We start from the raw sequence: 25,713 nt of genomic DNA, 5'->3' as shown, positions 1-25,713 counted from the left end.
GAACCCTCGGCGGGCTGCGCCTTGCGTGCCCGTTGTACATGAAAAACAGCTTCTTGATCTTTCCCTTCACTTGCATAGTGTGTGGAAAGTGCGTCAGGAAGGCTTCCCTAAACGACGAGTACGAATGAAAGTGCCTTTCATTCTGATCCAGTCTGTTCTGTGCTCGATCTTGCATCCAGCCTTTCTGTACAAGCAATCGCTCTCCATCCGTCAGTCCTAACTCCCGGGCTGTTGCTTCGAATTCCTCGACGAGGGCAGACGGCGATATCCGGTCGTCCCCGGAGAACTTCTTGAAGTTCTTACATTCGGACGGGTACAAAGCTCTCCTCGCCGACGGTGGTTTAGACCATATGTCGTCCCGGCTTGAAGTTTGGGCTTCGAACGGTCGCGACGATGGAAGATGTAGTCTCGATTCCACTTCGCTTCCTCGGTTGACACCTGTAGTTCCTCACTTCCTACATGGAGGAATCGCCACTGTTGGTTATTGAATCCGATTGTCGAGGAATGCAGCTAGTCCTATGTTCGCACAGCTTCATTCAAAGAAGCACCGGATGGTTTTACAATCTGTTTCCGGATCACACGCGTCCAGCAAAAGCAGTATGCGTGGTTTGGTGGGGAAGTGGCCAATGATAGCAGCTGCTGTTGCTGACATCCACAAGAAGATTCTACGAAGCCCGAAGGAAACGCCGAAGTTATCCCATCAGGCAGGCATCAGCAGCACGAAATGTGAACTTGTACTGAAATATCTTCACTTGAAAGTTGAAACCATGCCGAGCAACACATTTGTCCCCCAAAATTCACGTGGAGGGACAGATTTCATATATAATATAATTGATTATGTCAACCTTGCCCCCCCCCCCAAATATCTTAAGTTGGCGCCTCTGGAGCAACAGTATAAGCAACTGAATGCAATCGTAGATGGCCATTTGGACTTACTGCAGCATTGGTAGATTACCGGAGTGGAGATGCACAGGGCCACGTACCCCCCAAAATAGATGGCTAAATGATATGAAAGTGATTACATTATAGACTATCCCAACGAACAAATAGAATAGAGTCCTGCAATAATATTCCATTTCCAGACTGCCAAAGAATACAAAGAAAAAGTTTAGCATAAATAATCGGAACTGAATTTCAAACTGAAATGTGCCGCAACTGAAAAATCGAATGAGAGGTATCTTGATTGATTACATTGATTGAGTGTATGTAGTTTTTCTTGGGAATTCAGCCCCCCCCCCCCCCCACCGACCACTTCCTCTGGCTACGTGCCAGTGCTTGACATAGCGACACTCGGAAGAAGTTTAATATTGATGAGATGACGCCAGAACCCAGAGGAACCCTGTCGCGGTTGTAAACATGGGGTTGAAAAATGGCCTCTGGGCAAAGTAGCCGTCGACAGACCTTTCTGTCGGGATCCGCTGAACGTTGCACGAACATTGAACAAACTCGAGAGTTTGAAAATCCACGGGTCAGGGTAACACTCGAGTTGGCTCATTTTCGATTGCACTAATATGAACGGCATTCCAGCCCGTGCGTCCCGGCTTTATAGGATAGCAGCTAGCCTCAAAGCAAGTGCCTAAACATCATACAGATGGAAGCACGTGATTGGTTACCTGTTTGGACAAGGGGTGTTTCTACTCGTAGCACCTCGTGGTGTGGCTGCATGACAGAAAAAAGAGAGAGGTTGGTGGTAACGGGACTTTGATATCTCCGTAAACATGATTGATTGATTGATTTGGTGTTTTAAGTCCACTTTATGCACAGTAAGGCTAATTGGGACTGGACCTACAGTTTAAAGTGGGATCCGAACCACTTGTGCCTCCACCGGGTATCGAACCCAGGACCTCTTTATATCGCCGTAAACAGTGACAACGGACGAACTGCCACAAGAAAAATTCAAACACGTGATAAAGATGGGGGGAAATATTTACGTGAATAAATGTTGATATTTTATTGCAGCTTGCGATCATAGTAAGTAGTTTTACAGTGATGTTTGCAGTAGATTTTGATGTATACATGTACCTTCACGTAGTATTAATGGCTAGGACTATTCCATTTTCTCCGGCTAGTGGGTGTATGTTTATGTTTGTATTGCACGTTCAGTTTTAGAAACTCTGTACTGAAGAAGTGCACAGTAAGCATCTGCCAAAGTATATACTTAATAACATAACATAATATATACCTATTTATCGCTTTTTACAATCGCAGTTTGAGTCTATTACTTCTCATTTTACATTTATTGGTTTTGAACTTTGAACTTCTGAAGTGATACATTACCGGTTCCAGGTGGCAGCCATTACTCCCCTGCGCGTGGGTTAACTCTGCTTTTACTCACCGATCTCGGAGATTAAAGTTTACCCTCCATTTACTCCCAGCTTACCCGACGTTTCTGTTGGTGCAACAGATAATCAGCCAATTCGTGGGTTAGCTCTGAGTTTACTCCAGGCCCGTAGCCAGAATTGATCTCCAGGGAGGGCTCACGGGTTATGAGAGGGGGCTTTGTAAATCAACTCCATTTTTCAAAAGTTTAACAGTGTTAAATTAAGTTAAATTATGTGTGTGGGGGGAGGGGGTCATTAAGTTACATAAAGTTTAGAAATGTCACACAAATACTACATTTTTTCTATATAATTTAAAATATCCCTTGAAGTGTTAATTGGCTGCTACTGAAATCATTCCTTACTACACACTCCATACTACGTTTGATGATACAGATATCACACAACAAAAAAAGGGTCTATATTCAATCATAGTGCCTAGCTTACATTCCACTCCCCGGCAGAAACAATAAAACTCCCGTTCGTTCCCGAAACTTGATAGCTGTTAGCCTTTGACGAAGATGCGGAGGGAATTTGCATAATGACATCAAAGTCACAGATTTCTGTATAAATGGGAGGTTGTAACAGGGGCAACGAATGTACAGATAAAAAGCTCCCCCGTGAAGGAAGTTTCTGAAGTCTAGAGAAGAGAATCTCCTAAATACTTGCCGCTACTAGACTTCTTATAAATAAGATGAACGAATGTAATAGCTGCTGTTCATGCTCCCTGAATTTATCCTTCACCAAAGTTGTGAACAAAATATGTAATATCTGGTGTCTGCATATTCACTCTTCACTGCAAGCAAATTACACAAAATAGTTTTACCTAATGTCAAGGGGGCTGGCCTCAGTGCCTGGGGGGGGGGCTGACGGCAGTTCCAGAGGGTCTCAGCCCCCCCCCCCGGCCCCTTCTTGGCTACGGGCCTGGTTTACTCTCACTCGCGAGTAAATCGACGTTGGTGCAAACGGGCATCAACGGTAGAGATTGCGATGAGCCGCCTGACACACAACAGGAAACGTAGTGGGACGGCTGGGCATGAGGGGTGGAACTGGGCTCTCATTTCGATGCGCTAAACTTAGCGAATCTCTTGCATTTCTATTATAGCTGTTTCATGGTCAGGCCCGTAGCTAGAGGGGGCAGGTGGGGTAACTGTTCCCCTGTGCAAAATACAGCCCCGGTCCCCCGTTGCGGAGTGGTTAGCACATCGCGCTACGACGCCAGGGATCTCGGGTTCGAATCCCAGCCTGGGCATGGATGTTTGTGAATGTCCATTCATCAATTTCATCACATCACTCATCCCCATCACCGCAAATTAGCCAAAAGTGGCACAAAACGCGAAATAAAATAAAGCAAACCAATCAGTCATATAGTAGAACACATTCTTACCTGGAATTCTCACTAATCTTTACAATTATATCCTATATTGCCCTAACAACATAACAAAGACCTCTATTGATTTCATGATTTATTAAGGTGTGTTGGATTCCGTAATGTCGTACCAGGATTTGGAAACAAAAATCCCCTTCCAGATCCAGACTTCGGGAAACGATTTCCCGATTCTCAGTATCTAGAACTTTTTTTTATAACACCATTAAGCCTTGTTTCCATGATTATGAAAAACCATAAATATGCTGACCAAGGCAGTAATTTATTTTATTAAAAAACATAAACTAAAAGTAACGTTTCAACCTTCTAGCAAGGTCTTCTTCAGACTCTGTATCAAGTACAAAAGAAACAAGATACAAAAACAGGGCATTATATATACACAAACATTACTCCCTCCAGACTATTAGAAAGTTGTTCTGGAACTTTCTAGCAGGTGGCTTTCCCTTGTCAACTGTACTTTCACCTAAAAGGCTAAACATATTTAAGCCCCTATCACACGGAACTGGATTTCTAGTTAGAATGCCCTAGTTGGCGATGAACTGACTTTCTGGCTAGTAATCATGGCCGCCTGGCTGACTGCTTGACTGGTTTTGAGGAATAGGACATGTTCTAATTGCTACTAACTTCTTCGACTAGATTCTGTGGAACAGCCAATCAGAGCAAAGTTTGGCCATGTGAAGATATTCTGTGAGTTTGTAAAGTAGCCTTTTTTGTCTGTGGCTTCCGAGTGCATACAACACGAAAGGCATGTTTACAATTGAAAAAGCTAAAATATTCTTCCATACGTGTACAGTAAACGTTGTAAAGTATGTATTTTATCAGCGCCGTTCTTCTCTACCTAAAACCATTTAATGCGATGCGATATTCCTCTCGGTTGAATAGTTATCGTATTTTAAAAGTGTGAAGTGATACGTTGTTTACATCTCGCGCGGCCGCCATTATGGGAACGAAAGACTATCGACAAGTACGGTATAACAAGTACCGTGTGAGGCGAAAACTAGCAAATGGGTAGCCAGTCCAGCGTCAACTAGAGCATTCCAAATAGAAATCCAGTTCCGTGTGATAGGGGCTTTACTTCCATATAGAATGTGGTTGGGCTTTATATCTCAAGCTCTGTTTCCTTCATTTTTCTTCCTTCTCCTCTCCTCTTTCTCTCTTGTCCTTTCCACTCTTTCTAACACCTTCTTCCATTCTTTGTTTAACTTCAGTCCCCCATTCCAGTTCATTGTCTTCTTCACCTTTCCTCTCTATTTCCTTGGCTTCCTTCCATTTTCTCACTAGCATTCTCTTCTCCCTTCCTATCTGCTTAGCCTCATCCCACTCTATGTCATGTCCTGTTTCTCTCGTGTGTTTAAATATCGCATTTCTCCCTCTCTTAAGTCGTACATCATCCCTATGTTGTTTCAACCTGTCTTTCAGTCTCTTTTTCGTTTCTCCTATGTACACACTCTGACATTCTTTACATTTTACTTCGTAGATAATCCCTTCCTCTTCTCTGTTTTCCTTTATCTTGTTTGCATTCTTCGCTATTCCTAAGATGCTTCTCCCTCCCTTCCTGCAAGTTTTAATGCCCGCTTTCCTAAGCACTTTGCATATCTTTTCTGTGGTCTTCCCCATACCAAACCTTCTCTCTTTTTCTTTCTCTTCCAAATCTCCCCTTCCTCTTTTCTTCCTTCTTCTGTTTATGTCCAGTCTATCCTGCTTCTCATAGCCATTCTTTTCCAGCTGTTTCCATAGGCTATTTATTTTGCCTTCTTTTTCACATTCCTTCGTGCATATTTTCTTTATTCTGTCCTCCATATTGAAACGTTACGTTTAGTTTATGGTTTTTAATAAAATAAATTACTGCCTTGGTCAGCATATTTATATTTTTTCAACTTTTTTTTGTTCGTTTGATTTCACTATATCAACCCTTTCCGGTTATTATCGCTTTCAGGGGGGGATACGCTCTTGTGTACCCCACTATATGTGCCAATGCGACACAATGTATTAAAAATTTGCTCCCTCTAGGAATGATTTTGCCTCCGCAGCCCCCTACTAAGAATTCCTGGCTACGGGCCTTTATGCGAGTACGTATTCTACTTATTTTTCACTTCTTCCCTAAAATAATTAAAATGCAATATTTTTATTCTCCCGATGACCGGACGCCTCTGATGACAATTAAGAAAGCACTAAAAGAAAACAACTAAAATAAAAAAAAGAACATAAAGAGATCTGGATTTAATGCATTAAACAACCATTTGGAAACACTACAAATTAGACGGGCATTTTACGAACGTTCAATGCTAGTTAAAAAGTAGTCCAGATGTTAAAACAACGATATGACCTCAAAGCAAATCATTTTACTGTTTTTTCATAATAGATATTTATGTTTAGTATATAAACTCGTGTTGTATTGAGAATATGTTCAACGAGACGAGATATTTAGAATGTGAAACAAATTGTTTGGTTGCTAGGCAACATATTGCCAGTGTGAGGTATTAAGACGCCTGGTGCCACAGCTAAAAAAAAATAAAGATCTTCCGCAAAAATCGTGTTGCTATCAACGAAAATAATTGTGCTTGTGTACGTTAACACTATTCGCTCGGATATTTTTTTAAAATTTATTCTAGAAGATATATTAAACACATAATGAAAGAAAATATTGATAGAGAAAAATTATTAGCTTGCAACACTGTGCAAGTTTCTGCTGGTAAATCAGACGAAACGAAAGTGAGGCGTGTGTCAGGTGCCTTAAGTTACATAAATTATTTTCTTAAATGAGAAAATGTTGAATGAAAACTAGTGTGCATGTTTGTAATACGGATCCAGAAGAAGTCCTGGAGAATGATATTTCAAGGAACAGTAATGTAATACAGAATGAAAGGTAGTAAGTACTATTACGATATTATTAAATTCAAGCAAAAAAAAATGCCGATGTGTGTAGTTATAAAATGTGATTATAAACTTTATGAACCAACTTTTTTTTAAAATTAAAAATGTCAGGGAAAGTACATTTTGTAATATATTTAATTAGCTTTAACTTATTTTGTGAGACGTATCAGCCTTTCGCAGAATTTCACGTTATGAAAGTATATGTACATGACGCTTTATTTTGAGTTTGCGTATATTTAAAAAAAAAAAAAAACTCTTGCTGTTATTAAGTTTTCGTATTTTAAAGTTGACAAACCACTGTGTTTTTTGCATTTTATAAAGCATTGTACGTGTGCCATTTATCCTTACTGATCAACATGGAAGCAAAAATTTCATACAAAATCATAGCCTGCAATACAAGCTACTTGTTCCAAGTTATTACCTTGAATTTTCATTCGCTTCCGTCAATTTAGAGATAGCACCAAAATAACCATAAATTGACCTTTGTGAAAATGGGATTGTGCAGATAACTGAACTGTATGAGAAATATGGAATAAATTAAGGAGCGATTTTACAATACAGGGAATTTCTCCATTTTGTTTGAAATTCGGCATACTCACTAATTTTGGCCCCCTAATCACGAATCTGCAGTCAAAATTTGGCGCTCACACGTGGAAATAGCAAAATAATCGAAATTAAGTTCTTATTTCCACACCCTCGATTTCCGAATTTCCCGCCGGTTCCGGGCTCCGCCCCTGGGGTAATCGACCTACCGCCCCCAACCGCTATCGCGGCCCCGCCTATATCTATAGACTCCCTGTTAAGGGCATGTTAGAAAGTGGCCGGATTCACCTGCCCCCAAATAAGCGCCAAATTTATACGTGAGCGCCAAATTTTAAGTGCAGATTCGTGATTAGGAGACCCAAATTAGTAAGTAACCGAAAATTCAAACAAATTGGAGAAATTCCCTGTATTGTTAAATTATACCTAAATTAACCCAGTGTGCATTTCAAGTAACCCACATAGCTTATTTTTATGGTGTTTACTTCCCCATAATGTTTGTATCAAGGGGCAAGGTGAAATTATGAATAAAAATGGCTGCAGTGATTAACGAGGTTTGCCCCCCCTCCATCAGCACAATGGGAACTTAGTTCCACTTCCAATTACACGAATTAAAAATAGTTAAACTGCGTTGTCTTGATAACAATGCAAAAACAAATTTTGTAAGTACAGTAATTAGCCCCAAAAACCATTGACGGATAGCCCCCAAAACCATTCACGATAGCCCCAAAACCCATTCACGATAGCCCCACAGACCATTTCGGGCAAGGTTAGGTTAGGTAAGCATAGTTAAAAAAAAAAACTCGTAAAAAAAAGGCACATTTGGAAACAGACGAGACCGCGTGACTTTCGACGCTCACACCATCTGCACGTACATAATGAAAACAATGGCATAATGTTACAGAAAATGTAAGTTCCTTACATAACAAGTGATTATTTCTTGTTCTGCAGCATTCTATGGTGAAGTTTTCAGTTTCCGCGAAAGAAAATACCTCCAAGAACTTCGACAATGCTACAGAAACTGATTTCAGTAAGTAGTTTCTCCTGTAAATTTGAAGAAATCCGTTCGGGCGATATCGGATATTTACCAAAGTTTATATTTGGCTTCATAATAAAATGTATAAAACAAACATATCTCTACGTTAGCTTTCAGTATGTTGGTACAATGTAAAAAACACCTATTGATTTTCTGTTGGCACCATGGCCAAATCAATGCTGTCAAATGGTAAGTTCTTAAATTTGGTCAACCACTTTTGGTTCAGTTGACCTAATATTCAGCCAACCACAGTTTGTTACTTGTGGAAAAGATACCACAATCTAACAACTAGAATTTGGGCCAGCAAACATTACTGGGTAAATATCCGATATTGCCCGAAGGGATTTCTGTTAAGTACTGTTTTATTGCTTTCAGTCTCTTGTATGTATCAGTAATTTCTTTGATGTGTGTGGGGGATTTGTTATAATATTTTATTCGGAGCGATTTTACAATACAGGGAATTTCTCCATTTTGTTTGAAATTCGGCATACTCACTAATTTTGGCCCCCTAATCACGAATCTGCAGTCAAAATTTGGCGCTCACACGTGGAAATAGCAAAATAATCGAAATTAAGTTCTTATTTCCACACCCTCGATTTCCAAATTTCCCGCCGGTTCCGGGCTCCGCCCCTGGGGTAATCGACCTACCGCCCCCAACCGCTATCGCGGCCCCGCCTCCGCTCCGGCTTCCCGCCTATATCTATAGACTCCCTGTTAAGGGCATGTTAGAAAGTGGCCGGATTCACCTGCCCCCAAATAAGCGCCAAATTTATACGTGAGCGCCAAATTTTAAGTGCAGATTCGTGATTAGGAGACCAAAATTAGTAAGGAACCGAAAATTCAAACAAATTGGAGAAATTCCCTGTATTGTTAAATTATACCTTTTATTCCTGCTACATGCCGTGCTTTGTTTGAAAGAGCACTTTTATGTGCTTGCATGTGAAAGTTCTCTTTTTGACCTGTGTTGTGCTGATGGATCATCAAATTTTTATCCATTTTACTGTCTGTTAGTACGTGTGCAATTACTTTAGAAATATGTAGGGAAAATATAGTATTAATTGTATTTTATTGAAATTATTCTCTACACAAGAATGAGACTGGTATCTCCAGGTTACGAATAGCTTCTACTTTCATTAACGAAATATTATATTTTTAGTGTGTGCTGTTACTGAAATGTTCAGAAAGAAACACTGCCACATACCATTTCTTTTACACTAGAATTTACAGTGATATCTTAAATGTGGTCTTAACACGATTAAGTAAATTTTGAAACTCATTTTTCCAGTGTTGGAAACAGCTGGGACAATGTAAGAGTAAGGCTGAGCTGATACTGATGCTGATGTGTCTGTACTGATATCAGTCGATATATTGGTATCGACAAGTATTGGTTGTAATTTATTTACCGATACTTTTCTGGCATTTTGATCTTTTCATGTGGTCCGTGAAAATGCTGCACGACACTTGCGGAATCTAATCATCCTAGAAATTATGCAAAATTCAGACTTACTTTTTTATATTGCTTCAATTTTAAAGTAAAAAACTGTATTTTGTGATTACATTACATGCATTTTAATATTCTGATGGAAATCGTTAATATTTTGAAGCAAAACTCTTCGTAAATTGATACAAACAATTAGAGTAGAATACTTGCACAATAATATTGATCAATATTTTGAACAGCTTTAAATTATTACAATTTTCAAGTATCGGTGGCAATCGGTAAGAGTATCGGTTCAAAGTTGTATCGGCTTAGCCCTATGTAAGACCAACTTCAGTTAGTCAACAAGTGCAATCCCAATCTTTCCCACACAAAAACTACTTGGACCAATGGTTCTGGTTAAAATATTAAAGAACATAACCCATGGCACAAGAACCTATCAGGGCCAGTGCTTACCTACCGACTGCCGGCTTCACTTTCACCAGAGGTGGGAGTTCATCCAACCAGTTACGGGGTAATATGTGACCAGCATGATGAACCCCAGTCATTGTTTTTTTTTTTTCTATGACTGGTTACACTATTTATTCATAGCTCCCCAATTTTCTCACGATGGTGGGTGGCCACCAGTCCCATACACAGATGGAAATGTCGGTAGCCTGAGCCCAAAGCTTGCGCCTTAGACTGTCTGGCCATGATGCAGGATAATGGTTCTGTTCACTAGGGTGTTATACACACCCTTGTTGTCTACATGGATATATGCAGGGGTAGACAAAACTTAAAATAATTCAGGTGCGAACATTATTTTCTGCAAATACAGGACATGAAAACCTTGCATACAACTAAGAAATAGCAGCACATTTTAAAATGTGGTCTTATAACATTTAATTTATTAATTGTGGCCGACTCTACCATATTGATTGATTAATTGATTTGTTTTATTTTACTTTGACTTTTGTGCCACTTTTGGCTAATTTGCAAAGATGGGGATGATTGATGATATGATGGAATTGATGAATGAACAATCACAAACATCCATGCCCAGGCAAGGATTCGAACCCGGGACCCCTGGCATCGTAGCACAATGTGCTAACCACTCTGCCACGAGGGCCAGCAACTCTACCATATTGCTGCTCGGCTAGTAAGAGTGAAACAATTTATAATGGGATATTTATTTTTATGATTTAATTATACATGTGAAAACCTTACGAAAAACATATAATGGAAATTTCCATAACTGAACTTGATTTTTTATTTTAGAACTGAATTTGAAAATTCAGGCACAAGGTGAAAACATTGAGGCATCATGGCAGCTGGATGTCACGTATTTTTCTACACCTGGATATATGCATGAATCAAACAGAATACGTAGCCTACTCCATCTTTTGAGTTCAATCTATTTAGATGATTTTATGCTGCTTTTCTGTATGTTCTTAGACAGTAACAAAGTTGTTAATGTGAAACTCTTATGATTTGTCCAAAGCATTCGATACTGTATCTCACTCTCTTCTGCTTAAAAAGGTTAAGATTTTATGGTTTTGAGGATGGAACACTGTCACTTTTGCAATCATATTTAAGTGGGAGATCTCAGAGAGTAGTTTTTGAAGAAAAGGAGTCAAATTTGTTACCTGTTAAACATGGAGTGCCTCAAGGATCTATTCTGGGCCCCATTCTTTTTATTATTTACATAAATGATTTGCCACATAACATTTCAACACCCTTGGTCAGTAGTTACCTATTTGCTGATGATATTAATATCTGTTTGAACTCAGATTCTAATAATCTTTTAAGGTCCTCATTAAAATCTACTTCCGATATTGTTCAGGACTGGTGTACTGCTAACTTGCTTTGTATAAACACTGATAAGATCCCAAACTTGAAACTTACATATAATTGTAATAATCATAATGCAGAGCATGAAAATAATTCTGTCACCTTTTTTGGGATATTTAATAGATAATCATTTGGAATGAGAGGATTATATCAGTAGAGTTGAATCCAGAGTTAGCAAAGGGGTTTATTTAATGTAGGTTAAGATTGTGTGTAAGCTTGAAGGTTCTAAAAACTGTTTATTATGCACAGATACACAGTCACTTAAGCTATGGTACCTTACTTCGGGGTCATCAGCCTTCAATAAAAAGGTTATTAAAATTGCAAAAGAGATGTGTAAGATTAATGTGTGGTATTCCAAGCCGCTGTAAGTTAAGTTTTGTTAGACTAGGTATTATGACAGCTCCTGGTATCTTTGTATTTCAATGCCTGCTCTATATAAAAGAAAACATCCACATTTATGAGGAGTTAAGGTGTTCACATACCTATCAAACCAGAAATAGAGATTGTAATTACAAGACACAAAAAACCTTTTACTACATGTCAGTTAAGTTTCACAATGCTCTCCCTCTGTCTTTAAGGCAACTGCTCTTTTTAAAGTTCAAAAGAAAACTACAAAAATATTGACTGATAATTATATATAGGGTAGAAGAATTGTTTGAAATTAATTTTGTTTGGTAAAATAGTTATGCTTGTAAGATAATAATGTTAACTACTAAATTTATGTAAGTGGTGTTATGTTTGTAAGATTTATATATACTTTATTAGTATAAGGCTAGGTTATATTTCTTGTAATACATGTGATGTTCTCATATGTTTCTACAATAAAAATTATTATTATTATTTATAGACTAAACTACATTTTAACATGGAGATGATGACTATGTTCACTTAAGTATCAATTTCACTGCATCTTTCACTTCATGATCCATGTTTGAGGGCCACTACCACAGACAAATTATGGTTATACATGAACTACTGACCTTCAAGTGTTATTCACTTGAGCGAAAAAAGCTGTAAATTCCTTATGCTAGCTAATGTCATCCATGTGAACTATTTGCTGCTCAAGCAGAAAACACTCATTGCAGCACTCTTAATTTATACACATCAGAAATTGCAAAAATTCCAAAATTAATCAATTTGTTCCTGTGGCAACGTGCAGAATGTTCCAGTCATTATAGTAAGATGAAAACATAATTCCTACGCATCCCACTTAGTCTTATCATACATCTGATGTAGAGTTTTAGGAAATCATAATATTGATATATAGTTTCTTGTTTTAAAAGAACATGCATTTAAGAAAATGAAATCCGCATCTTTTAAATTTACTAAACATACAAAAGGCTAATAAGCTAACACCCATCAATTATTGAATGTGTTTAAATACTTATGCACATTATTTGTCCATTTAATGGAAATTATTTTACCACAACATTTGGTTTCATATTACAGATTGGTCTTTTGAGAATTTTTATGAAAATGAAGATCTGTTGATTTTCTTTTATCTTTTCTTTTTTACACAGATCATGGGACCAATGCATATTTTCATTTATTTGGAGCTCTCGTTTGTTGCACTGAGTTCTGGTTCAACAATGGAAATTCTGACTGGACTCTCACATTCAGCACGGATGTTCTCTTATAATATTGGTGGATCAGCAGTGTGCAGCTTCATAGAATGTTGCGACTTCCTGGAGTGTTGTGATTCGCAATGGATTTCTCTTAACTCGACATGTAAGAATATCTTAGAAATGCATTTCTTTATATATTTTCACAATGAACCATTTTATTATTATTATTATTATTTTGAATTTTTTTTCTGCACATCTATTTATTTGTTCTGTTAATTTCGTTGACCTTTACAACTATCTATGGTGGAATTTAATATTTTAGTGAAAAATAGATGTGTGGGGAAAAGTATGTGTTACATCTTTATAGATCTCCTTTGCTTTTTATTGCTAATATTAATTATTTGTGCATGTACACACACACACACAAACACACAAGCATCAATGTCTGGGTGAAGCATGGTCATCTAGTCCCATTGCTGCTGTCTTTTTGGACTAAGTCCACTTTATGCTAAGATAGACTCATTGATACCGAAGCTACAGTTTAAAGTTGGATTCACACTTGCCTCCAAGGGCATGACTCAACATGTTCAGTAATTATACTTGTTACCACCTCAGTTTCTGAGAAAGTTGGATGTTTGACTCTTGATCTTGCCACCAAGATTTCTGGATTAATATCGCAGGCTTCCCTTGTATGTTCCATTTTGTTTCTCAATCAATGTAATGTAATTTACATTCATCCTCATTGTTGTAAGTGTTGTGCAATGTAGCAAACTGGATCATTCCTTATCGAGTTTGCCAGGCTTAAACATCCTACATAAATCAGGAGGTGTAGTGAACTTGGCTTTTCCTGTCTTTAGTTAAAACTATCAATTTCTAACTTCAAAGAGAAATGAGCTAAAATTTTCGATCCCCTGCCCCTTTCTGCCATAGGCGTTACAGAGTCAAGAGCAAGCCTTGTAATCAAATGGTACTGGGTTGGATCCTCAGTTGAGGCACAATGTACAATGCCAAACTGTACATTCAATCCCAATTAACCTATCTGAGCATAAAGTGCTATCCTGTTCTATAAGAAAATGTAATGCTTGACTATTTAAGAGAAGATGTAATATATATATATATTAATAATAACCCATGGCACGAAGGGCCTTGGCCTATCTCTTGACTGCCAGTCTCCCTCCCACAATCCTACCTAGAGGTGTGGAGATCTTCAACCAGTAATGGAATAACGTGGGATAAGCACGTAGATCCCCTCAGGAGTTATAGAAGATATCCGTGAAGGGATTACGCTACTCACTCGTAGCTCCCCAATTTCCTCATGATGGTGGGTTGCCACCGGTCCTATACACAGGCCGAGAACCCAGAGACTGTATCCAGGCAGACTCGAACCCATGCCGTCCGGCAGTTGGAATCCAAAGCACAGCACCTTAGACCACACAGCCACTCTGGAACTGAAATTGAAGCATTTTTGCACAAACATATTGTAATTGAATGCCAAAAACATAGAATGACTTATATTTAAAAGGTGATTTCGCCCTCAGTTAAACCCTTGTCACAAAAATTAATAATTATAATGATACAATGCAGAAATTCACTGGAAAATAATCCAACATATTAAAAATCAAGACTAAACATATATCACAAAAAAGAAATATAATATATATTATATATGTGTGTGATACACAAAACTTTTTTATTTTATTTGCAGATTTGCAATATGAAATTGACAGCAAACTTTATGGCCAGCCTTTTGTGAAGGAAAAAATTGTAAAGCCTCTGAGGGACCATGTCAACAGCATCAGTCCAGAAAAGGCATTAGTGTTGAGTTTCCATGGTTGGACAGGGACTGGGAAGATTTTTGCCAGTAACATCGTTACTGAAAGTTTGTACAGGAAAGGCACAAGGAGCCAGTATGTTCACTATTTTGTGGGGCCACAGAATTTGCAACAAATGCAAGATGCTGATACATATGTGGTGAGTTTTTAAGTGTGCTTCATTTTATTATGTGTTCTATCTTATTTTACCATCTTCGCTCCAGATGCCGTACCCTTAGTGTATGAAGGCAATAAACCTTCAAAATTAATCTGGGAAAACAACTATCCAATTGTGCAACACGGAAATATGAAACTTCGTGTATGTAATACATAAACCGCATTTACCACATTCATCATGAAACAGAATTATTTCTACATTTCAGGTATCCAAGCAATAGGAAATGCTTGATTAATTGCATTAGTGTGGAGGGGGATTACATTGAGAAATTAAAGTTCAAGGTGTCCATAAAGTCCCGTTACCATTTCAAACAGACACTCGCCGCAAAATGACTTCGGACCTCATAACAAAAATACAAAAAATTCATGTGAAAAGCTATTATTAAGCTATTAGATACAGCTAAAAATGCATACATTAGTACGGAGTCATGTTGCCTTTACTTTTGAGAACCATTTGGATGTGCTTGGGCATTTAATCACTAAGACGTCGGAAGTAATTTAAGTCCATGTCAGTGCACCACATTTTCTTTAGTTCTGTTTGGAGGGTCTGTAGGTTCTGAATCTTCTTCTTTCCCAGGAATTGCTTCATACAATGCCAACAATTTTCAATTGACTTGAGATCGGGGCTATTCCCAGGCCACACTAACATCTTTATCTATTGTTCCTCAAGCCGTTCCCTTACCTTCTTAGCCGTGTAGATCACACTCGTGGATCTGAAGCATATCTACTAAAGGGTCCTTAAGAACGTTGATATATCAGTCTGCGTTCATCATCACGTTTTGTGGTAAGAAATATAAACCTGCCCTACCCTTTTCACCTGAAAAACACCCTCACACCATTACAGACTGGCCTAATGGTAGAAACCGTATACTTTGGGTCATATCGATCTGAAGATGATGGACGTCGAAACAAAGCAACTCCCATTCAGAACAGTAGGATTGAGCTTTCATCGGAAAACGTGAATTTCCTCCACTGTGCTGGTGTCCAGTGTGCATATTTCTTTGCAAAAGCAAGATGGTCTTTCTTCATGCAGGCAGTGAGTAGTGGCTTCTTAGCAGCAGTACGACACAACAAATCCAAGTCTTTCTGTAAACGGTGCTGGATCGTGCAAACACTAACATTTTCCAGCAGACTCGGGTGAATTTCTTTAAGTTCTGACGCTGTCAGTGAAGGGTTTTACTTTATCTCTCTCATTAGGAGAGCGTCTGTAGATTTGGTTGTTTTTCTTTGCCTCCCACCACCGAATTTGTGCTTTGGAATGACAGTCGGAGGCAGTCCTCTGGCGGCTGCCAGGACCTTCATTATGGTTGATTTTGCATGACCTGTTTGTTTATATATCGTCTTTATTGGGACGGTTTCACTTCGCCTTGCAATAATGCTGGCTTTTTCCACACTACTACAGTACTTTCCCGACATATCACAAATACACCTGTATAGTAGTCAAATATCCAATACAAATACAGTAGGAAAATATCCAACACAAATACAGTAGGAAAATAACTTATCCAACACAAAGTGCACCACACGAAAACAGCAATTTATCACACACACTATAGCAGAAAGTCACCCTTCCTGTGTCAACTAACAAGACGAAATGAAATGAACTCACTTATCAGCAGTAATACACTGTTGCAAGATACGTTCATGCAGAAACAATTCCGTGTTCGAAACAAAACAACACTAGATACAAGGCTACAAAGTGAAGAATCCAACCTTTCTCTGGCGTGCGTGGGCATGTTTTCATGCCGACACACATGTGCTTTGTCTGAGCTAAAATGCTAAATTTATTACATTATAAATATATGCTTTCATTGATCCTATACTAATATTTACACTTTGTATAACAAAATATTTTATCTTTGTTGCTGTTGCCAAACAAGAAGAATAAATATGTCTTTTAGGTTCATTTTGTTTAAATTGCCCGCCAGGATAGAGACAGGAAGTTCGTAATCTTGTCACCAGGGAAAGAGTTAATAATAATAGTAGCCCTCAGGCTGTCAAGACGATATTCCACTTCTACCCATACATGCTGCAGCATATCAGCATCAACTGTTTGCAAAGCTGCAATGATCCTTCTCCGAAGTGTAACAAGGTTTGGACGAGAACATTGCACGGGTGCAGGTGCCTATCCATCTCCCAGGAAAATGTCTATCCAGAATGTCCCAAACATCATGAGACCAATGAGGGGGTGCCCCATCTTGTTGGAAAATCATGGATGGCTGCAACTCCTCCACCTGGGAAAGTAGGTACTGTTCAAGCATATTGCAGTAAATTTTCCCATTAAAAAAATGGGCCTAGAACACAAATGACAACAAAAAACAACTTTTTTGAACTTTAGAACACACTGCAAAGAACTGCCCTGCTCTGTCATGTGATTTCAGAGTTAAGTTTGATTATAATGGTAGTAGGACTACAGGGACACCTGTATTTCTATACATCTAAAATTCTGTTCTGTTAGTCTGAAAAATCCAGTCTCAGTGTGACTTGAAAGCATGTTGTACTTTGTAATCTCTTCTTTCAAATTGTGTTATACTTGTACATGTAGGTAGGTAGGTGTAGGCTTTCTAAAGTACTTGCATTCAATATTGCAGAGCCACCTACAAGATTGGATCCGTGGCAATGTTTCAGAATGTGCAAATTCTTTATTCATCTTTGATGAGGTGGACAAGATGCCGCAGGCGGTAATGGATGGAATTAAATCTTTCATTGATCATCAGAAAGATGATGGTATCAGCTACAGGTAATAGGTTACAAACTTTTTTACAATATATATCATTGGTATTTCTTGTCTCGGAAGACAGTTTTCTGATGAAAGCTTCAGTTTGAAGTGTTTTATGTGATAGTATAAATTTATTATCGCTGAGCTGATACCACTTTGAACCGATACCAGTGCCACTACTCTTACCGATTCCCACCGATACCGATACTTGAAAATTGCAATAATAAAAATTTGTTCAATATATTGATCAATATTGGTGTGTAAATATTCTTATCCAATTATATGAATAAATTTACCAAGAAATTGGCTTCAGAATGTTCAAAAATTACACCAGAATATTAAAATGGATATTATATAATCACAAAATATAGTTTTCGTGCAAAATTGATGCAAAATAAAAAGAGTTTGAATTTTGCATAACTTTCAGGATAATTAGTGTCCACAAAAGTGATGCGTGGCATTTTTGCAGACCCGTGAAAGGCCAATATGCCAGAAAAGTATCGGCTGGTATCAGCTCAGCCCTAAAATTTATGTATTTACATTCTCATACAGAGCAATCCATTGAAGTGTAGACTGCTGTGCCAGTGTTTGTGATATCGACAAGCAAGACACACTCGCAACATTGACGCTTGAAGAAAATTCCATGTAGTTTTTGTAAGTTATATTGTAAAGTGTAGCATTTTGTATTTGTACACAAAATTTGAAATTTATACAACACATAGTAAAATAATTAATTTTCAGAAAAGGGTTCAAAATGTTACGTTGGCTGTGATATTTCTATTTGTGTGCATACGTACCTAAAGGATTAATTTATAATATGAGTGAACTGGTAGCAGTGAAGATTAACTACACATTGAGAAATGTCATAAATGTAAGTTAATTTATTTTAGAAAAATCTCAATTCATGCATCTTTAATTTTCCAACACTTCTTTGTATGTATTTCAGGAAGAGCATATTCATTTTCCTTTCAAACACTGGTGGAAATTTGATCACTGAGAGAATGCATGAACTTTGGAAAGATGAGAAAAAAAGGCATGAACTTACAATGGAGGATTTTTCTGACCTGTTTGAGAAAGGTGCATTTGCTGAAAAAGGTAATCCTACTTCATAATTCCAGTTTTGAGAATGTTGAAGCTAAATTGCTGCCTGTAGACAGCGTTTGGACTAATTTTTAAAGAAATTATCTGATTGATTGAAGTTCGAAAGTTGAAAATGCAAGGTGTCTACCAGTCAAGAATGTCAAGAAATCAACAGGTAGGTAAAAAAAATGCTTCTGGTCAAGAATGTTTGCTATTTTTTACAGTACAGTGAATTTTTTAACAAAAATATACATTTTATCAAATCCTAGTACATGTATATAAGAGTGTTTCTCATTCCCTTCACAGCGTTTAAATATATAAACTACATGGTTGAAGTATAAAGAATGCAAGCAAGTATCAAAATAGAACACAATAAAAAATGCTAACGAGCAAGTCAGAAAAGAAAAGGTTTATAGCCTGGTACCACTACTGATAACTAGTTCAGCAGTCGGAAAGGTTCTGTGGGTAATGCTTCAAATAACAAGCATTTAATTGCAGTGATCATAATTACCCATGCTCTAATTATGCAAAATTACTAATGAATTAGTGTTATTTCCAGGTGGCTTGCATGAAAGTGATGTCACAGGAGGCCAGCTGGTGGACAGTTATGTTCCTTTCCTTCCATTAGAAAGGGGACACGTGCGGCTTTGTGCAAGAGATGCATTTCAATTCAGAAATTTTACTGCTTCTAATGATATGTTGAAGTAAGTAGTTATAGAGCAACAGTTTGAACATTGTAGTGTTTGGCTGTTATCATTAAAATAGATCTATATTTTAACCAATCCAGGGCCTCCCCGATGGTGCAGTGGTATCATCGTCACCTTGTAATCAAGGGGTCCCAGTTTCGATGATTCCCAGTGGAGGCACGACATTACCACTACACCATCAGGGAGGCCCCACTAAAGATTTATGTACACCACAACTTAAAATATTTATCAGGAACTTTACTTTTCATCAAATGTACATACCATCATTCTTTTTGTTATTCAATAAATATTCAATTTTGTACCTCTTTGACATTAATTTTCTTGCCATGGCAGTTGTTTTTACACAATTTTTAATGGTTTTAACTACTCTTAAGCTAGATGATGAGTATTTGCTGTTTTATCCATGATTTTATAGCGTCTTTTTACTATTTATGTAATAGCAATATTTTTTAGTCGAGAAACAAAGAACAAATAGGTATTAACATTGTCTTTCCTCAGTTTCTTAGTCTGTGGTTACATGAAACAATACTCCATACTCATCAAAGAAATTAAGTACTAATTAATTAATTTACGTATAATTATATTAACGTATTAAAAAGAAATACTTTCATTGTATTTCTGAGACACCAGGCTATATTTCTAGATATGTGCCTAGTGATGTGACAAGTTACTATGACTCTGTAACTAGCCTTTGTTATTTTCTATTGAAATTATACAAGTATTGGCATCGGTATCGGTAGGAATCGATCTTGGTATCAGTTCAGCTCTAGTTTCTATCTTACAAAGAGAAGTTAATAATAATAACCCATGCTGCAACAGCCTACCTACCACCATCCAACCAGTTATGGAGTGACGTGTGGTCAGCACGACGAACCCCCAGTCGTCGTTGTAGGTTTCCATAACCAGGTTACGCTACTCATTCATAGCTTCCCAATTTTCAACAAATGAGCTTGTAATGTGTAAGTAATAAATAGCATATTTGAACATATTTATAGATGGTTTTGCTTATTTTTTCCTGTTTCCATATATTATAATATGACTATTTCAAATGCGTCAGTCGGCTCCACGCCACCCTGTATTTGTATAAATAACAACCTGGACTTCACTGTCACTGTCCACAGCAACCAGCACAGCATCCCTTTCAACGACTGCTTCCAGGTAGCGATCATCCATCTTCTACCCCAACCAGCCAACACCTCTGTTCGCACAAGATGGGAGAGGGCCTATATATCGACCATGAGTGCCACCACTCCGCCTGGCCTGAACAAGGCCAACCAGTAACATCCCCACCTTAACCCACCTCTCCCTCCGTTCCTCCCAACCCATCCCGCCCACTCACAGTTTCCGACGAGCCTGGTGACGAAACTGTTTTTTTCATTGTACGCACCGCTTCTTCTTCGATGGGGACCTGGCAACTCTGCAGGGCCCCAACTTCCGGTTCTGTCTCTTTCTCCTCACACCGATGATGGTACGAAGTTGGCGAAAATTTTGAATTTTTCTACTGTCCAGTGAGTGTTTCCTTTTACCTTCTTTGATTTTTACGTAGCCCTTTTGGCCCTCCTTGCTTTTATCCATTATATTATATTACAGTCACAGATATGAAATATTTCATGTACTGAAAATAACCATTCTTTGTCTTTTTCTTCCTCAGGGCAGTTGTTGATGCTATGACATACCATCCTACAGATTCCAAGGTGTATTCTACAACTGGATGTAAATATGTTCTGTTGAAAGTTGATGCAATGATTGAAGAATTTAGAAAACATGAAGAACTATGAATGCCATGTGCTTGAAACCTATAATGATGCAGCTTTAGGATTTGTTAAGTATACCACAGAAGGTTTACTTATTTCTTTAGATATGTGTTTAGCAATATGTTTGTATTTAATAATTTATTTTGTGCAAAAGCCATTTTGCAGCAGTTCATTTATTATTATTGAAAATTAATGCCAAACATGCCAGGCTGTTTCTCTCAGTATTAGCTTTGACGCCAAGGCTGTTTCCAGCTGGAAATTGAAATTAGTACTCCACAAAATAATATTTTTATCTTGTAAATCAATGATGGTAGAACCATGAATAATACCTAGTTTTGTTCAGTATAGATCAGTGGTTTCCAACTTCAAAAGGTCTGAGGGCCAAAATTATATCCAGCAGTTGATAGGCGGGCCACATTTTTCTTTTGGGGGGGAGGGGATTAAAAATTGCAAAAATTGTAAGTACTGAACTGAAAATGTAGTACTTTCGCATGACCTAAATTTCTAAAATGAGGCAATAAAACAACGGAATTACAAATCAAAATTGTATAATTACAATTTATTTCACAAAAACCCAATACTTATTGATGAATTGAAAGAAATTAAAGACACACCATACAAATAAGAATCCTTCATAGTAAGTGTTCAATGTGAAAATTGATCCCGATCTGCTTCTTTTATTAAAGTTGTGTTTGAATTTCTGTATTTGAAAGTCTCAGAAGGTGAAGCAGTGAAGAATCTGCCAGTCTGCTTCTGTAGCGGTTCTTGATGAACTTCATTGAAGAAAAAACACTTTCACACGTGTATGTGCTGCCGAACATCGATGTCATTCTTTGCCCAAAACTACGAAGGTTTGGAAAGCGTTCTTTTGAAAGGTATTTGAAAAACTCTGGCTCCTTTTCTTACCTAGTTTGAAGGAACACATCGCCTTGCAAATCACGCAATTCAAGTTGGAGAGAAGCTATTTTAATTTTCAATCTTACGTTTTTTGGAGATATCGCTCATTTCGATATTTGCACAAACTTTAACAATCAGTCACAGTACAATCCGAGTTGGAACACTGGAAATCTCTTCGTACTTCATGCGTAGTAAAACAGATCTGTATAGTGCCTCTCTGCAGTTTGTTTCTGAAGACAAAGAGTGAAGCCTTCGCGGAAGCAGGCGAGTTCATTCCACATAGCGAAGGGATGGAACGCATGGTGTGAAGAGAAAGTTACGTTACTTTAGATTCTTCTGATTATCATTATTGACTGCAAAATCAATTCTGCCTGTGATATTGTCTTTCTTCACAGAGCATCCGTTCCTTCAGTAAAAAAGAACGTATTTTAATAAAAATATTTTTTTTTTTTTGCAAACTGGCTTCGCGGGCCACAGAAAAAGGCAACGGGGGCCGCATGCAGGCCGTGGGCTACCAGTTGGAAACCCCTGGTATAGATCAAGGTATGTCATGCTAATGGAACATATGCACATGTTACTAATTTGAAGAAGACAATCACAAAAAAAATAAAAATAATTAAGTTATAATTTGTCATGACATGGCTCTGGAACACTGAGTCTAATTATCCTGGAAATTATGCAAAATTCAAAGTTTGTTTATTTTCTACCAGTTTTGTGTGGAAAAACTGAATTTTGTAATAAGAGAACAAGTAATTAATAATCTGATGTAATTCTTGAACAGTTTAAACCAGTGTTGGTAAATTGATGCACAGTGGAATGCTTACACACAAATATTAAGCAATATTTTGAACAACTTTCAATTCTTTCAAGTATCGGTATCTGTGGGAATCGGTGCGATTATCAGCATCGGTATCAGGCCTAATTATAATGATATAAATTTTCTCATCACTTACTGTTCTTTTTTAAACTAAGATAGCTATTGGAACTATCAAGTGCTTCACATTATTTATGCCAAAAACATTGAATGTGCTTACTCTTCAATCATCCAAGCTTGGATTGTCACTCATGTTTAGGAGAATGCAATAAATAGTGATTCATGCATATAATCCAAAGTACAGTAGACTTGCTGATCCTTCTAGTCCTTGCACAGAGAGGTGAAAGGTTACTGTGAATGCATGGAAGACTTCTGGTGAATTCTTTATTAAATTTAATACAAGTGATGTATTTAAAAAAAATTAATAATCGAAGGCTTCAACATTAAACCTTCCCCGTAATAGATGAACAATAGTTTTTCTTGTATGTACGCATTGCTTGCATTGTAGAATTATTTTCTTGTAGTTTACGGTTATTACAAGCATAAGAAAACAGTTTTTTGTTGTGGCGTTTCAGGAGAACGCACACTTCCTTCATCAGACATTTATTTTCATTTTCACTAAAGATACAGTTATAACAATGGTTAGCAATTTTTTAAACAAAAAGAATCTGTTATATAATGGATGTTGTCAATGTTACATTGTTGTAATACAGGGTCCGTTCTGAAAGTATCTGATACTTTCAGAGCGGACCCTGTATAGCAACCTAACTGTGAAAAGAAGCAGTCTGTTTTATAAGATGGCACGAACACTATTTGGACATTATAAATCTAAACACAAGAACAGGTTCGTCAGCTCACATCATCGAAGAGAAGCATTTGATTAAAAAGAGAAGGTTTTAAAAAGATTGACGGGAAACAAAGAGTTGAATGTCTGGGAAGCTTCGTTCATTGCAGAAGAACTCTGGAATAAATTAAATAATGAAAATGGTAACATAGATCCAGTATGGAGTTTTCATTTTCACAAATGTAGTAAGCCACCATCTTTAAAATTTCATGTAACAGAAAATATCAAGAAACTTCGTGAAAACAATGACGACTTTGAATTACCTGATGATATTTGGGATTCATAATTTTAAATAAAAATAATGGATCAATTTTTTTTTATCTGAAAAAATAATAATAACATGACATGACTTTCCTAATGAGGTAATTTGCCTCTGCAGACAAAGTCTGAATTAGCAAGTGTACTACACTTAATTTTTGATTAAATGTTTCCTAGTCATTGTGAAGTGGCAAATGCTGCAAATGGAATTCTGAGAAACAGTTTCATGGAAAACTTCTCTAGAGTATGCACATATGTGATCATTGTAACTTGTGTGGACACACTCGCAAACATGCATAGCAGTTGAAATTGATGTTAGTGTTTTTTGAGAAGTTGATTTTTATTGTTGCTTGTATATGTGAAACAAGCACTAATGCAATTGAAGGTTGTGATTGTATTTTGTGATATTGCAGTGTTGCTGAAATTGGCATTGTTTATAAATAGTGAAGTAAAACATTTTATCTTGTGTGCTTATTGATGATTTTACCATACCATTAAATATCAGTATCATTCCAATGCCTCTATTGTGAGGTTTTCTGTAACATTCCACCTTCATTATTGAGCATCTGTGATTTACTTTTTAACCCTTTCAGTGCATGCATATATTCTCTTCCTGAAAAGTGTTAAGGTTTCGATTTTTAGTATCCAAAGAATGTTGAACAAATTTCTACTTTTTCATTCACCTGGCACCATATGAAGTCTCACACATCAGGATGAACAAATTGTGTTTTCAATGTAACTAGTAAAATGATGATAAAAATATATTGGCTCTTAATTTTTGTACCGAAAGGATTAAATTTGAATTTTACACAATGATGTTATATATATATATTCATTCATTCATTGTTTTCTGCCTAATTGGCAGGTGTTTCACTGCAATCTCCAGCTTTCCCTATTCCCCGCCTTACGCTTCGTAATAGCATACGACCCAGTTAATTTAATATCATCCATAAGCTGATATCTCTTTCTTCCACGGACTTTTCTTCCTTCAACCATTCCCTCCAAGGCATCTCTTAGCAGGCAGTTCCTTCTTAGACAGTGTCCTAACCAGTTTCTTTTCCTCTTCTTGATGGTCTCCAGTATAGATCTTTTTTCACCAACTCTTTTCAGTACGGCTTCGTTTCTTACCTTGTCCGTCCATTTTACATGCTCAATTTTTCGCCATGTCCACATTTCAAAAGCTTCGAGTCGTTTCTTTTCATTTCTTCTCAACGTCCAGGTTTCTGCACCATATAGTGCTACACTCCACACAAAACATTTCACTAATCTCAACCTTAGACCTATGTCCATGGGTCCACAAAAAACATTTTTTCTTCTATTGAAAGCTTCTTTTGCTATTGCGATTCTCATTTTCACTTCTTGTTTGCAGCTCATGTCACTGCTTATAGTGCATCCGAGGTACTTGAAGCTATCCACTTGCTGGATTCTTTTACTGTTTGCTCTCACATTAATATTCCTTGGTTTCCGTCCAATAACCATTGCCTTTGTCTTCTTTACATTAATCTTCATCCCATACTGCTCACAGCTGCTGTTTAACTCTTCTAACATACTATTTATGGTTATTTCATCCTCAGCGAATAATGCCATGTCATCAGCAAAACTTATACACTTTATTTTTCTTCCTCCCAATTTGACACCTCCTGTTCCCTGGAAACAATTTTTCA

The 25,713-nt window shown here is 37.4% G+C and overlaps 1 protein-coding gene across 4 annotated transcripts; it reads left to right on the top strand.

Annotated features, from left to right (window-relative positions):
• Positions 1 to 6,416: 6,416 nt before the first annotated feature.
• LOC146005377 (torsin-1A-like) lies at positions 6,417 to 21,570 on the top strand. 4 transcript variants are annotated; one of them, XM_083144590.1, is made up of 8 exons: positions 6,417 to 6,571; positions 8,071 to 8,149; positions 12,944 to 13,151; positions 14,694 to 14,959; positions 17,568 to 17,716; positions 18,642 to 18,790; positions 19,335 to 19,479; positions 21,134 to 21,570. In XM_083144590.1, the coding sequence occupies exons 2-8, from the start codon at positions 8,129 to 8,131 to the stop codon at positions 21,258 to 21,260; spliced, it is 1,065 nt and encodes a 354-aa protein (XP_083000716.1). In that variant the 5' UTR covers positions 6,417 to 6,571; positions 8,071 to 8,128; the 3' UTR covers positions 21,261 to 21,570. The 4 variants fall into 4 exon arrangements, with proteins under 4 accessions (XP_083000716.1, XP_083000715.1, XP_083000717.1 ...); XM_083144589.1 differs by having other exon boundaries at positions 6,417 to 6,574; XM_083144591.1 differs by lacking the exon at positions 8,071 to 8,149.
• Positions 21,571 to 25,713: the final 4,143 nt, after the last annotated feature.

The sequence above is a fragment of the Lepisma saccharinum genome, chromosome 23 (genome assembly GCF_977018435.1).
Source record: "Lepisma saccharinum chromosome 23, izLepSacc3.1, whole genome shotgun sequence".
Classification (NCBI taxonomy): domain Eukaryota; kingdom Metazoa; phylum Arthropoda; class Insecta; order Zygentoma; family Lepismatidae; genus Lepisma; species Lepisma saccharinum.
Note: the sequence above shows the minus strand (reverse complement) of the source record. Positions and strands in the feature narration are given on the sequence as shown.

What these genes read in the sequence shown, in the direction of transcription:
- LOC146005377 (XM_083144590.1), top strand. Translation starts at nt 8,129, where the DNA reads ATGCTACAGAAACTGATTTCA. An exon ending in TGCTACAGAAACTGATTTCA is followed by an intron (nt 8,150 to 12,943) that starts GTAAGTAGTTTC and finishes TTTTTTACACAG; the next exon opens with ATCATGGGACCAATGCATAT. An exon ending in AAGATGCTGATACATATGTG is followed by an intron (nt 14,960 to 17,567) that starts GTGAGTTTTTAA and finishes TCAATATTGCAG; the next exon opens with AGCCACCTACAAGATTGGAT.